The sequence below is a fragment of the Pezoporus wallicus genome, unplaced genomic scaffold (genome assembly GCF_028554395.1).
Source record: "Pezoporus wallicus isolate ANWC-B61680 ecotype Strahan unplaced genomic scaffold, APGP_CSIRO_Pwel_v1 contig_13150, whole genome shotgun sequence".
Classification (NCBI taxonomy): Eukaryota; Metazoa; Chordata; class Aves; order Psittaciformes; family Psittacidae; genus Pezoporus; species Pezoporus wallicus.
Genome location: NW_026639322.1, coordinates 362,301 through 376,024, shown reverse-complemented (window position 1 = coordinate 376,024; position 13,724 = coordinate 362,301). Strand labels below are relative to the sequence as shown.

The window sequence follows — 13,724 nt, the reverse complement described above, 5'->3', positions numbered from 1 at the left end:
GTTTTTTACTCTCTCCGTTTGTATAAAAATCCAAAGGGAAGCTCCTCCCGGGGGCTGCGGCCGCGGGGCCGGGTCTGTGCCGGTCCCCGCCGGCCCCGGGAAGGCTCCCGCTCACTCGCTGTACTGTGGTAAGGCGACGTTACAGAAACGCGGTTACCCACCCAACGGCCGAGCTCCACTGGGCACTTTACTTTTACAAAGCCTGTTCTGTTGACCGAGATGTGAAGATACTCAAATAAAGGCAGAATGACAGCGGCTGAGGCTCCCCCGCCTTCCCCTGGGGGCTCCTCGCCTCGCTCATGGACAACAGCAACTCCCATGCCCAGAGCGGGATGCGGCGTGGAAAGAGCAGAGGCTGGATGCAGCTCAGGCTCCTGCTATGCCCCTGCTCTCCCCCCACACCTGAGACAGTGGGGATCCAGGCAGTGGTGGCACCGGGAGCTGCTCACAAGCCCCGCTGGGCTCCGGAGCTGCCACCGAGGGGGCCCAGGGGACACAGACACCACCGGTAGCTGCTCCCTAGGGTAACAGAGGCCACAGAGCCTTGACGGGGGGGTTTGCTACCACTTTATTATGACAAAGGCTACAAGCCACGTTATTTGTAAAGTGCATCATCGTTATCCACTGTCCACAAACCACAGACACAAGCCTGGCCTAGTGCAGATGTGGCCAAAGTGGCGAGGGCGCTGAGCTGAGAGCAGAGGCGGGGGGAGCCGGGCAGGCGCAGGCGGGCGCTGGCATCTACAAGCACTGCTCCAGACAGACCCAGACCCCTCCGAGCCTCAGGAGGGCAGCGTGGACAGCACAAGGACGGACAGCCAGGCAGCCTGCGGGGCAGGGCTTGGCTCCTGGGGCAGACCCAGCACCTCGCTCCATCCATGGACCACAGCGGCAGGGATGAGCGGCGCCATGGGGATTCCAGGGTTCCCCCAAGGTGCCAGGCAAGGACCCAGCACCGCTCAAGCTCTGCAGTGCCCCCAAATGCTACCCCCACAAAGGGACGGGGGGCTCTGCCCAATAACCCCATCCCAACATCCCTGCAATGGAGCTGCAGAGCAGCAATCTCAGCCCTCTGTGGTCCCTGCACCCTCAGAGCACAGACAGGACACGGCTGCTGGCCGGGAGGAGCAGTTTAAAGTGCTTTGCTTTTTCTTTTTGCATGTGGTGCTAAGGCCAAACCTCACCCTTCAGAGAACGTTTCCCCTTTATCCCCAGGGCCAGGCCCATGCTCCTCCAACAGGGACTGTCCTACCAGAGGAGGGAGTACCCAGACCTCTGGGCAGAGGCATCTGTGCGCCAGCCCCAGTATGAGCCAACAACCACCTGGACACGCCAAAGAGCATCCTCAGGCTCCTGGGGCTCTGCTGCCTCCAGCCTCTCGCGCTGGCAGCAGCATTCCCATAACATCGTCTCCAACCAGCTCAGTGGTATTCCACTACCCAAAGTGACTTTTTGCATAGTGCTGCTCTCCCCATCCCCTTGAATCGCATCACCCGTGGGGAGCTGGTCCCCGTCCCCCAGCCAGCTGGGGCAGAGGGGAAACAGCCTCAGCCACAGCAGTCCAGGCCCTGCTGCGGCCACATCTCTATGGCTTCAACCCTCTCGCTGTCCCCATCAACGGGGCAAAATAAGCAGCGAGAGGAGGCACCTGAGACTGGAGCCTATCCCAGGGGACAGGGCTGGTCTCGGTGCGGGTGGTACCACGCTCGCTCTTGTGCTTCCAGCAGTCAATGGAAAACGGACAGAGACCTTGTGGCTGTCTCTGCTCCTCCAGCACAACTTTGCTTCAAGCCCCAGCCTCGGCCCATGGCTCCCTCCAGCCTGGGTGAGTAGAGCAGAGCTCCAGCGCCTGCCCCTGCCCAGTGCTGGCAAAGCTGCCCCTGGCAGCAGCCACTCACACTCCTGCCCCGAGTCTCTCTCTGGGTGGGAAGTAGCATTTGTGACACACTCAGCAAGGGGAAGAGCAGCAGTCATGTCAGCGTGAAGCAAACATGGCATTGCTTACAGGGTGCAGCAGCAGGGTGGGCTAGGGACTGCCCCACACGGAGCCTAGATGATATCTGTCTCCCTCTCTATGCCGACATACTTCAGGGCATCAGCCTGGCTGTACCTACAAGACAGGAAAGTCACAGCTGCTGTAGTGACCCCCCCCGCCATGCTCCCCACAAGGAAGCAGGGCCAACCCTGCACCCCCATCCTCAGCAGCCACTCCCCAGGTACCTGTAATCGAAGAAGAGCTCCTCTCCTGCCTGGATCGCCCTCTTGGCAAAGATCCCGATCCGGTGGTCTCCGTTTACCATCACCACTGCAACAAAGAGGCACCAGAGACACGGGGCTGCGGCTGCAGCCCATGGCTCCTGCAGGGCTTCAGCCACACCAGCAGCAATGGGACCGGCTGCAGGGAGGAGGCTCTGGCCAGGCTCAGGACAACTTGGGACCCCAGAGAATCCGCTGCAATCCCAGAGCTGAACAGGACCCCAGAGAGCCACCCCTCAGAGGTGGGGCTGGGCTGGACCGTCTCACCTTTGGCATAGCAGTTGGGGTTCACCGAGTGATTGGCGAAGCGGATTTTATTGCCTTTGCGGGTGGCATCGACAACGAAATCTAGAAAACCACCCGAAAAAGCCCCAAAACTGTAGCAGGGAGAGGCCTGTCTGCAGGGGCTGCAATGGCCACCCGGCCACCAGCCCCTGCCAGGCTGCCCAGGTCTCTCCAACCCTCGCAGCCCCAGGCCAGTTACCGTTGTTGAGGTTGAAGAGGAAGCTGGACATGTACTTGTCATAGACCTTCCCTCGCCGGTCAGCCTCATCCTGTGAGATAAGCTGGAGAAGGAGAGCACCTTGAGAGACCCAGTGCCTGAGGGCACACCCAGGGGTGCTGCAAGGAGTGGGACTCATCTCCCTCCCACCCCAGTGGCCAGAGCTCATCAGGGCTCCAGGGAGGGAGCAGAGAGAGGAGCTGAGCTCCCAAGGAGCAGCATGTACCCGACACGCTCCTCCATGGTGGAGGGCCTAAAAAGTACTGTGGTAGGTCCCAAACAGTACAAGACAGAGCCTCCAAACCTGGTCAGACACAGCAGAGCACCCTGGCACGGGCAGGAGCACTGACCTCACCACAGTACTCGGAGATGAACTCGTTCTTCTGCACAGATTCCTTGATGAAGGTCCCCCAGCCAGCGACATCCGACGGTGCCAGCAGCAAATGCTGGAGCCGGGGAGGAAAGGAAGCAGTTAACGGTCAGCAGGCCCACGGCTCCCAGCACACAGATCCCACCCTGCCTCGGGCAGAGCAAGGAGCTCTGCACCTCCTGGCACACACCAGGGAACAGCCAATGCCACGCTCAAGGGCCCAGCACCAGAGAGTGAAGGGGGACCAGTCTCTATGCAGCATCCCCTGGTTCAAGGGGATACACAGCTCCCTCCAGACTGAGGTGTCCCAGCACCACTAGACTGGAGCTGCACATTTGACACCCACCAATTTGTACCTTTCTCTGAACTTCTGCCTTTTTTACACGCAATTCCTTGTCCTGAATTCAGGATCAAGCCTTTCCCTGGAGTCACATTTAACACTTCCTTGCTCTCAACCCTTCCTCACGCAATTCCCTTCTCTTGATTTCCGTATCCATAGCCCCCAGGTGCTACGGAAGCCTCAGAGCAGCTTCTCTTCCAGAGCTCCTCAGCGGCACGCAGCCGGGGCTCTGCTGGTACCAGCGCACCCGAGGCAGAGGCCACCAGCAGCCGATGCTGGCAGTACCTTTTTGAGACCCCGCTGGATGCTGCAGTTCTTGCAGGAGACCACCTTGCAGTCCCAGTGCTCCGAAGCGCCGCAGGTCAGGCAGAGGTCCGGGTCGCACTCCCGCACAGCCAGGTAGCACGGGCACTGCTTGGTGTTGCACTGGGTTTTACAGCGGCAGCCCGGGAAGCGGTTCTGACCTGCAGCAGCACAGCACAGGGCTCTGCACCACAGGGTCCCTGCCCCAGGGAAGCTCCTCCCGAGCCAGGTCTCACCCTGGCAGGCCCATGGGCAGGTTCAGGACTAAGCCTGTAAGCGAGGGCCATGCTTCCTGCCCGCCACCGTGCACACATAAGGAAGGTGCCTTTGTGCTAATGAGGAGCCCTCCATCCACTGTGCTCTGGGCAGCAGACAGCAGGCCTCAGCCAGCCTTCCTACCCCCAAAGTGACCAGGACAGCACTTGCCAGGAGCACAAGCAGTCAAAGTGAATGTGAGGCAGCCTGGGCACCAGAGCTGGAAGTGAACCAGGAAACAGTGTGCACGCTCACACCATGCACAGGGTCCTTCCCATCTGCATGGCTGGGGATGCTGATCTGCCTCTTGGGACTACTTGTGATGGTTGAAAGTAAACTGCTCTGATAACCTCAACATAACAGAGCAGTAAAGGGAATCCTGAAGCCTGAGCTGGCTCCCTGTGGTCCTTCCGGCCCCATAACCCTTAACAAATCCACCCACAGAAGCCACACTAATGTCAAGTACAGCTATCTCCATTGCAGAGCTGGGAATGCAAGCCCAGAGAAGAAAAGGAACCATGGCAGAGCAGTGACCCAACTCCCACCCTAACTGCTGCCCACACATCCTGCTCTCAGGGAACCGCAGCATCACCCGCGGGTCCCGATGCTGGATACAGGCACGCAGATGGGCATTCCCTAACAAGAGGGCTGTCAGGGGGCAGCACAGAGCGGTTTCCCCTCTGGATTTCAGCAGGCTGCAAACGGAGCCGCCGCAGATGGGCAGAGCAGGGAATGCAGGGATCAAGCCTCTAGCAAGCAGCGGCTCCGCACCCTCCCTCTGGCCGGTGCCAGGAGAGCTGGATGCTTTCCCACCCCCCGGTCCCAGGTTTCTCCTTACAGTCAGGGTTGCACTGGCAGAACTTCTCACAGAAATTCTGAGTCATGATGCAAGGGCAGGAGCTGTCACAGGGGTGCTCGGGGTGGTCACAAGGCTGGTAGTTGTACACCTGGGTAGGCGAATTGTCTATAGAGCAAGAGGGGAAATGCCTGGATCAGAAGCTGCCCGTCGCAGGAACGCTGAAAAGCAGCAAACAGAGGGCTCTGGAGCAGGGAAGCTGCAACCTCCCCATGTGCCTGCAGAGGGCAGGGAGCCCGGTGGCATCCAGCACCCGCAGGCACACAGCTGCGATCACCACCACCCACAACTGCTCTGCCCCCAGCAGCAGGCCCAGGCACCAAACCTCAGCCTCCACTACGGTGGAAGCAAGACCAGGAGAGGCTCTGGCACCAGCACCACGGCACCCCGAGGAGCAGGGCTGGGAGACGTGGCTGTGTGACCAGGGAGCTCCCTGGGAACCTGGTGGGATACAGCCAGGGCCAACGTTACCTTTCTTCAGCTGAATCTTCCTGCAGTGCGCAGCCCACAGCCTGCAAGAGAAGCGCAGAGGGGTTGAGAGGACACAGGAGCCTCCATTGGGAAGAGCAGACAGGCAATTCCAGCCTCAAGCATTAACAACCAGCAGGCAGCCAGAAACGGGAGAAAGATGAGAATGATGCAGCTGCAGCTACTTAAGGCAAATGCTAGAGCCAGAATAATACCGGACACACGGGGATCAGCACACCCAAAGGAGATTATGAGCCAGGGAGCTATGGCTGCTGGGAGGACACAGCACCAGCCCTCCAGTGGCACTGCCTGCTCCTGTGGGGCTCCGGCCTGGGGTCACAGAGCCCCCAGCACCAGGGACAGGCCAGGACCAGCAGCCCTGTGTGACAGCAGGACGTGTGCGCAGATGGGAGCCAGATGGGGATTACCAGGAATGCGTTGGCACAGAAAGCAGTGGATCTGGTTGCATTTTAAGAACAAAACAAGCATGTCCAACACTTGCCTGTGCTTCCTTTTCTTCTTCTGGGATGGATTCATTAATTCGTTTGTTGGCAGTTTGGTTATAAGCGATTCTTTCACTGCAAACTGAAAGACCTGCAAGGGAACAGAAGGAAAAAGACTACTAAAGTTCAATGCACTCAAGTTGTTTTTTGATGTAAAGCATAAACAGGAGTGCAAGGACACACACAGGGGGGCTCCCAGTCCCAGTAAGCAGTGCCCGGTGCCACGGACCACTGGTGCCATTGCTTCTCTTGGCTGGGATTCAGGAGCACCACCCTGCCAGCACCCAACCCATTGCAAGGAGCCAACCAGGCTGGTCCTGCCAAGGGCCAAGTAACACTGAGCTCCACCAAAGGGTTGATGGAACACCTCCCTCGGGGCGATTTACTGCACGGAAATAAAACCAACAAGGAAGCTGCGGTGCCGCTGCGCTCCCCAGGCCCCCCACCTGCTTGCAGGTCTTTGTTCCCAGCAGCCTGGCAATGGAGCAGAAGTTGTTGAAGTAGGTCCCATGGAAGACACGGAAGAGCGACTCCTCGGCTCCCGTCCACTCGACGGGCTCCTGCGGCGTCTCCACCGCAAAGAGCTGGGAGGAGGCCGGGCTCAGCTTCTGCTTGGTGGGTGTCTGGCAGCGGGAGTTTGCCTCTGGCAGGAAAGAGAGATCGATGTTGGGCCATGTACAGCATGGGGGAACTGCACCCTCCCGCGGGCAGCAGAGCTCAGCAGCGCCCAGCGCCTGCTGGGATGGTGGTGCTGGCCCATTGCTGCAGGGCAGCACCAGAGGCACCGTCCCACCTGCCCCGGGGCTGGCATGGTACCTGAGGAGCTGGAAGCCCACTCGTTGCCCGTGTCTCGGTCGCTGTCGCCTTCCCTCGCCTCGGTGAGGGCAGAAGCTGGGGTGCTGGAGCAGGAAGCACCCACCACGTGGTGCCTCCGGCGGCGCCGGCCTGAGCACTTGGACCTGGGGTTGTGCAGAGCAGCAAACTCCTTGGCTCCTTCCTGCAAGCAGAGAAGACAAGGTGGGTGGCAGGTGACCAGGGAACACGGAAAAGGCTTTTCCACAGGGCCTGGGACAAGCCCTGCCACCACCAAGACAAGGTGAAGATCTGCCCTAGTGCTCCACTTCAGCAGCTGCCCACACTGCACGTTCCTGCTTCGTTCAGCATCACAGCCTGGTTGGAAGAAATTCCCTGGCCCTACTCCCTTGCCTCTTGCCCTGCAGTGAGGTTCTCGTGGCCTCTCCCTCTGTTCCAGCTCAGCGGCTGCCCAGAACAGCCCAGATCCTGGAGCTGACTGACACCACCGCAGGCACCCACATCCCTGCAGCTCTCACCCCATAACACGGCTGGGCTGCAGCTCTGAAAGAGCATTTAAAATAGCTCGAGTCTTCCCCCCCAGTGCTTTTAACCTGGGCTCCATTCTTCAAACGCCCCACAGAGCCCAGGGAAATCATTTGTCACCACAATTTCCCATCTGGTACCTTCGAGCTTAGTCTTCATTGGAGATTTGCTAAGATAACGCATCTGGTAAGGTCTGCATCTGGATTCCCTGAATCCAGTGAGGATTAGAACTAATTCTGAAAGATCAGAGCTGTGAAAAGGACCCAGAGGGCTCTGCAGGGCTGGGCTGGACAAGCCACTTCTCCTGTGGTTTCAAAAGCAGCAATGCAGAAACATACCAGCCAGAGGAAACAGTCTGCTCCGCAAGGATCTGGCTCGATCTTGGTCTCTCTATTCTTTCGTTTGTACACATTAGGAGTAGCATGAAAAGCTGAAAAAATAATAGTTATCTTTACTATCAGCACCCTCCAAGAGACTCCCCACACACTGCAAGGGACAGGGCAGCACGAGCTCAGCCAAGTGGGAGCCTGAGGCAGGCAGCAAGAGCCCGAGCAGCTCTCCTGGCAGCGGGGAAGGAGGTGGCAGGACTCCAACCCATGCTCCAACCCGTGACGGGGACTCGGCAGCAGAGGGGGAACACTTGGGAAGGAGAGGCCGTAGGAAAAAGATCTGCTTTCAGACTGAAACAAAAAGACCACATGATCTTAATATTACATCTTTTAATAAATAATTCACTGGAAAGAGTCCTGTGACTTTCCAAAGAAGCCCTCAGACCTGGGAAACAGCAGGTCCAACAGCATCCAAAAGGCTCTGGGCAGGACAAACCGCAGAAACATGACTAAGATGAAGCTGTAAGTTCCAGTGAAGCAATAAAACACAGGGGCATGTCCAGACTTTGGAAGCGAAACATTCATGGCTTTCCCTGTTGAGCTTCTGCAAAGCAAGAGTGAAGTCTGGTCATGGCACAGATGCCCGGAGGCTCAAGCGCGGAGCAGTGGTGAAAGCGGGACGGCCACGCAGGTCGGTCCCGTCCGTCTGAGGAAAACAAGTGGAGCCGTCTGTATAAAAGGCTTCTGGGCACCTGTAAGCTCCTAAGGCTTCACTGCAACCTCCCTCTAAAGCCTGCGGCACAGACACTAAGCACGGCGGGCAGAGGCACGAAGCACCGAGGAAAAGTGAGGAGAGAAGGGCTCTAGGGAAGCGTCCGGCTGAGCCTGCACTTACGATGCAGAAAGCAGTCGTATTTGAAGCAGCGGCGGCAGAAGAGGGTGTGGAAGGAGTGCAGGGACTGCTCCCGCTGCACCGACTTCGCGCAGGGCCCGTCTATGTTGGGGGTGCACTGCGGCGGCAGCACGTTGGGGTCCGACACCTCCGTGAGCTCCCGGTACCTGCGGACACACAGACACCCACAGATACGCAGCCCCTGCCTCCCGTGGGACACATCACACAAGCAGGGACCGTCCGGGGCAGCAGCACCCTGAGCCAGGTAACCTGGAGGCTAAACCAAAGCCTCTGACGCTTGAAAGCGGTGCCCGCGGCCGGCTGAGCTCTGCTTTGTGCTCAGGGCACAGCGCTGGTTGCTGACATAGAGATTTCAACTGACACCAAGGCAGGGAACAGACAAGTGCAGCACAAATCTACCTCTCTTTCATATCCTCTGGGAAGCCGTATTCAGGAAACATAGAGGAAATAGCAGTGAATATCATGTCGTTCGGAAAGCGCTTCTTGGAACACTTCTTGTTACCTAAGAAGAGGAGGAGAGACAATTCCTCAGTTAAAGCAGATGTGAACAGCTCTTTCCTGCTTCCATAGTGATTCCAGTAGGTGTTCAGGATTATATTTTAAGAGGCAGACACATAATCCCATATACAATGGATAAACCTTTTGCCCTGCAGCTAGGCCAAGGCATTTCCAGATGCAGTGCTGCCACTTCAGAGCTGTAGCATCCTCAGGAAGCACTAAAGATTCCTTAAGCACTTAATGACTTCTTAAGAACCGTTATCACTGCTTGCTTTTCCCAAAACAGGATTTGCAGACAATGCTTTTCTACCTTTGAAAAAGGGTCCTGGTATTTGTGCTACCCACATCACTATAAACCAAAGACAAAAATAGCAGTCAGCATTCCTAAGGTCATGCAGGACACAAGAAAAAGCCCACAGACCACAGCTATCTCTATGCAACAAGAGCTCCACGTGGCACAGGAGAGGGAACAGGAACAAATACATGGAAAATGGGTCTGGAAGGGATTTGAAACCGTCCACCTTTGCCTGCAGCAGAACAGGATCTACCTACCAACCAGACCAGCACTTTGAAACCTCCAGGAGCAGAGCTCCCACAGCCTCCTCAGATAACACCCACTGCTGCTCACCTCACCCAGACAGGGTTTTCCAGATGACTCATTAAATTTTACTCACCACACTCTAAACTGGTGACTTCTTATCCTGTCCAAGGGGACGGTGAGAACAACCGAATGCACCCCTGCTTTCAATGACCACAACCTGCCAAGCTGGTCACAACCCTCAGCAACACGTTAACAACCAGGCAGGGCAGGATGGAAATGGGACCAAAGGAACCCCAGTTTCTGTGGCCAAACCCACCTTCCGCTGCAATTCGTTTTCTTTTCCTTGTGACTGGCAGCTCCTCTTTCCCATCCTCCTGTTTCACCTCGGAATCATTGTGTCCTTCCTCTTCCTCATCCGAGTACTGATTGAGGGCGTTCACCAGCTCCAGGAACACAGCATCGCTGATGAGGACTGACCCTGAAATCATTTCTGAAACACAGAGATGTCAGCCAGCTTGTGGCAGTGCCCTCCTCTTCCATGCTCCTTGTGGTGGTAAATCCCAAGCCAGAACCTCTCAGTTTTGAAGCGACAGGGGGGATTTTAATGCTAGGGAGTCCCAAGAGCAGTGTGCATCATTTAGTGCCATCTGAAGACAGGACACCCCAGTTCCCCAGTGCTTTCCTGCCTCCACACAGTTTTATGATGGGGTAGGCAGCACTGCAGGGAATCACACTGTTCTGAAAAGCCTTGACTGGGGTCACAAGCAAAGCAAAGTTGCTGAGCTCCTCCTAACAGACTGTTGAGCATCTCGGAGCACATGAACCCCCATGAACAACAGCTCCAGAAGAAGAACTTAGAATGATGCAGGGTACTGAAGGCAGGACCATATCCTTGCAAGCTAGAACAGCAGGCGTGCTCCTGGTTTTCTGCTCTAAGAGCTCCCACAGCAATGCTGGTTACTGCTGCCACCTTTTGACTTCTTAACTACTTTGATATGTTATTTAGAAGAGACTGAACGGGCAGGGCCGACTGTTCTTACCTTCCTCTCCATGGACTTTCCCATCATAGTTGTTAATAAGTTCTTCAATGAAAGTTTCATCTTCTTCCTTCACCTCATCTCCCATGTAAGGGATATTGCACAGAACAGTTTCATCCTCCACCTGCAGAGGTCAGATACAACTCAGAGCAGAGGCACCTGCAGCCTGGTCGAGGCTCCTCCTGCCCATACAGACCCGCAGAGCACAAAGCAAAGCTTCACCCTCCCAGGTTGCAATTTCAGATGCCTCATCCCTGACATTTCATTGTTATCCCGTGCCAGCAGCATAAATCTGCCCCCTGAAAGTGCTATTTGCCTTGAAAAAGAAGAGCAGTGCCTCCAATGCTTGAAGAAACTCAGAACCACGCATGCTGCCAGCAATAACAACCAACAAACGTCAGAGACATTGTGCTCAGGCAGAGCACAGAACTGGAACAGCAAAAGGCAAACCGGTAACTCACTCCCAGAGGAACACAGCCAAAGCTGAGGAGCTGTTCTCGTGTTAACCACAGGAGCAAGGGCACCGGCTCTCCACTGCCATGGCACCGCTGGCTGGCTCTACGTTACAGTCACTGGTCTCACACTGTGCCCCGGTCTGCACTGGCATGCAGCTGCCCCGCAGGGTGCAGGGACACATCCACACCCCAGAGCAGGCAAAGAGCCAGGCCAGGCACAGGCCAGCTGCTTGCTTAACAGGTAAACTTAACAACATCCCACCAAAACCTGCATTAAATCACTCGCCTTGCTTCCACCAATGAGGAACTAACCCTCAGTAGCACCCTTACAATGAGAGCAGCAGGGTAATCCAGTCACAAAGGAAAGGACCTGCCCAGGAAATAAAACTCCCCATTGAGAAAGGAAGAAAAATCTTAAGAGGGGGGGGAACCAAACCATCAAGCAACAAACCATATCTGCTCCAAGGATCCTCTGAAATATCAATGACCCTATCAAGGAGTCAGGTAAGACAGCACAGATCCAAGGCTGTTTTATGGGATACAACAAAACAGACAGCCAAATGAACAGCTTCCATCATCTTTTGAGCAGACATTGCTTAAAACAAGTGAGTTGAAGAAGGCCCAATCACTTCACAGCCACATCACAACTACACACAAACTGCTCCAAGCCCTTGTGCCTGAGCCTCCCTACATACCATGAAGTTCTGCTGAAGAGGGGACCAGGAATACATAATGGGCACCAGTGCCACCGTGTTCAGGGTCCTCATGTACAGCGTCTGGCTGGGAAACCCTGGGAAGATGCTCTCAACTGTACACTGGAACAGGACAGAGAGGGGCAGTGAGGAAACAGCCAACCCTCCCTGCAGAGGCTGCTTCCAGTCCACACTTCTGCTGCTGAGCCCCTTTCCCTCTCCACACCTGCTTGAGGAACGGGTGCCCACTGACGGGCTTCATCAGCTGCACCGGCTGCACACGGAGCTTCTTCCAGTCTTCATTCAGGATCTGAGTCTTCTCATGAACCTTCGCAAAGTTGGCCACAAACAGAGCCTGCAGGGAGGGAAAGCAGCACTCAGAGCTTAAGAAATCACACGGAGAACACTAAAGCCCTTCATGAGATGTTGGTCTGAGTATCAGAAGCAGACGCAAGGCAGAGCATCTCAAACTGATACCTGTTAGAAGGAATTCGAATTAAACTCAACACTGGTACAAAACTCTGCTTGAAGTCCTCCCAACAACCAGCAGCATTTGGTAGCTCCTGATCCCAGCCGACCTCCTCTAAAACCCTGCCTGGGAGGAGAGGAGCAGCAGAGCCCCCTGGAGCCCCTAGCAGGGAGACTTTAAAGACCAAGTGGAGACGAGTCCCCTTTGCTGCATACGCACCTCACCAGCTCAACACACAGCGCTGCACGAGGAGGAGCAGGATCCCCTCCAACCTCCCCAGCTTGCAACTGGGGTGCAGCTCAGCAATCCGCAGGATGAAGCGCCCACCTGGTCGCTGCTCAAGCGCTACCAGCTGACAGAGCAGTCTTTACCTTCGCTCCCATGTTCGCCTGGAACCTCTTGAGCTGCCGGAGCCGCATGTATTCAGACTTGACTTTCCTCTTCCAGTAAATGATGCACTTGGACGTTGGAGGAGCAGCGATTTCCATTTTCCTGTAGAAGCGCAGCGGGAACGAACATCAAACCCCGGGGAGCTTAACCCTGCCCACGTGCTACCGGAACAGACCGCGCCGTGGGCTTGAACTCGGGAAGAAGAACCCGGGAAGCCCGCACGAGTTCCTGCTTGCGAGCACGCACAGCGCACCGAGAGGCCCAAGCACCCCGTGGCCGCCCGTGCGCTGACTAAGCCCAGGCCCGGGCCCGGCGGCGGCTCCCGAGGAACCCCCGGCCTGGCGCGGCCGCGGGAAGGGAAGGGACGGGACGGGCCGGAGCCGCGGGGTGCGCTGAGAGCCCGGCCTCGGGCCGCGCCGGGTCTGAGGGCTCCCCTTCGATCTCTCCCCCCCATCCCCGCCGGCCGGGCCCAAGCTCCTCCCCGCGGGGCCGCACGGCTGCGGCGGTGACAAACACCGGAGCGGACCGAGGCCCTCAGCGCCACGGCAGCGGGGGAGCGGGCCCCGGCGCACCCCCACCCCTACCGGTACCGGGGATCCCCCGCGCACCGGGCCCCGCACTCACTCCTCAGCCATCCCGCCGCCCCTGCGCGTCTGCGCATGCGCTGAGATAGCCCCGCCCCCGTTAGAGGCACCGCCCCGGTGTAGCTCCGCCCTTCGCGATGGCCACGCCCTCCCCCCCCGCCGCCGCCGGTACCGGAGGGCTCGGGCACGCGGGTGTTGGCAGGACCCGGGTAGGGCTCCGGTTCTCTGGGTACGGCCCAGACATCCCCAGCACCGGCTGCGGGGAACGGGCCGAGCCCGGCGGTTCCGAGCCCGGTGCCCGCACACGTTCCGGTGCGTCCGACCCCGTTTCCCCGTGGGCTCTGTCACCGCCCGGTCCCGGCGGCGCCCGTCCCCGCCCCGACTCTGCCGCCCTCTGAGCCCGGGGAGAACAGGGGCCGTCCTTGCCGACGGGGCACCCCCGGTCTCGGTGACCACCGCGCTTCTGGCTCTCGAGCGGCCAGGGACAGGCCCGGGGGACGCGGGTGCCGCATGGCTGCGGGGCAATGGTGGGGCTGGTCCCCGCGGCCGGGCGGGCCCCGAGCTTCCTGCAGCGGCGCCGGGCAGGAAGCGGCTGTTGGCGGCGGCTTTCCTGCTCCGGGGATCC

General features: G+C 57.8%; 1 protein-coding gene across 1 annotated transcript; it reads right to left on the bottom strand.

Moving 5' to 3' along the window:
* Nucleotides 1-549: 549 nt before the first annotated feature.
* Nucleotides 550-13,183, bottom strand: EZH1 (enhancer of zeste 1 polycomb repressive complex 2 subunit). Its single transcript, XM_057414147.1, has 20 exons — nucleotides 13,140-13,183; nucleotides 12,497-12,617; nucleotides 11,883-12,011; nucleotides 11,660-11,779; nucleotides 10,513-10,633; nucleotides 9,789-9,962; nucleotides 8,833-8,935; nucleotides 8,416-8,579; nucleotides 7,530-7,621; nucleotides 6,670-6,850; nucleotides 6,300-6,496; nucleotides 5,853-5,944; nucleotides 5,354-5,394; nucleotides 4,865-4,990; nucleotides 3,754-3,932; nucleotides 3,109-3,204; nucleotides 2,741-2,822; nucleotides 2,524-2,604; nucleotides 2,221-2,305; nucleotides 550-2,110 (listed from the first exon to the last, which is right to left on the bottom strand). Exons 1-20 carry the CDS (start codon nucleotides 13,148-13,150, stop codon nucleotides 2,050-2,052), a joined length of 2,256 nt encoding a protein of 751 aa, XP_057270130.1. The 5' UTR covers nucleotides 13,151-13,183; the 3' UTR covers nucleotides 550-2,049.
* Nucleotides 13,184-13,724: the final 541 nt, after the last annotated feature.

Coding starts and splice junctions, on each gene's coding strand:
- EZH1 (XM_057414147.1), bottom strand. Junction 12,012..12,496: donor AGGCGAACATGGGAGCGAAG/GTAAAGACTGCT, acceptor CCCTCCCTGCAG/GCTCTGTTTGTGGCCAACTT. Junction 9,963..10,512: donor GAAAGTCCATGGAGAGGAAG/GTAAGAACAGTC, acceptor TCTGTGTTTCAG/AAATGATTTCAGGGTCAGTC.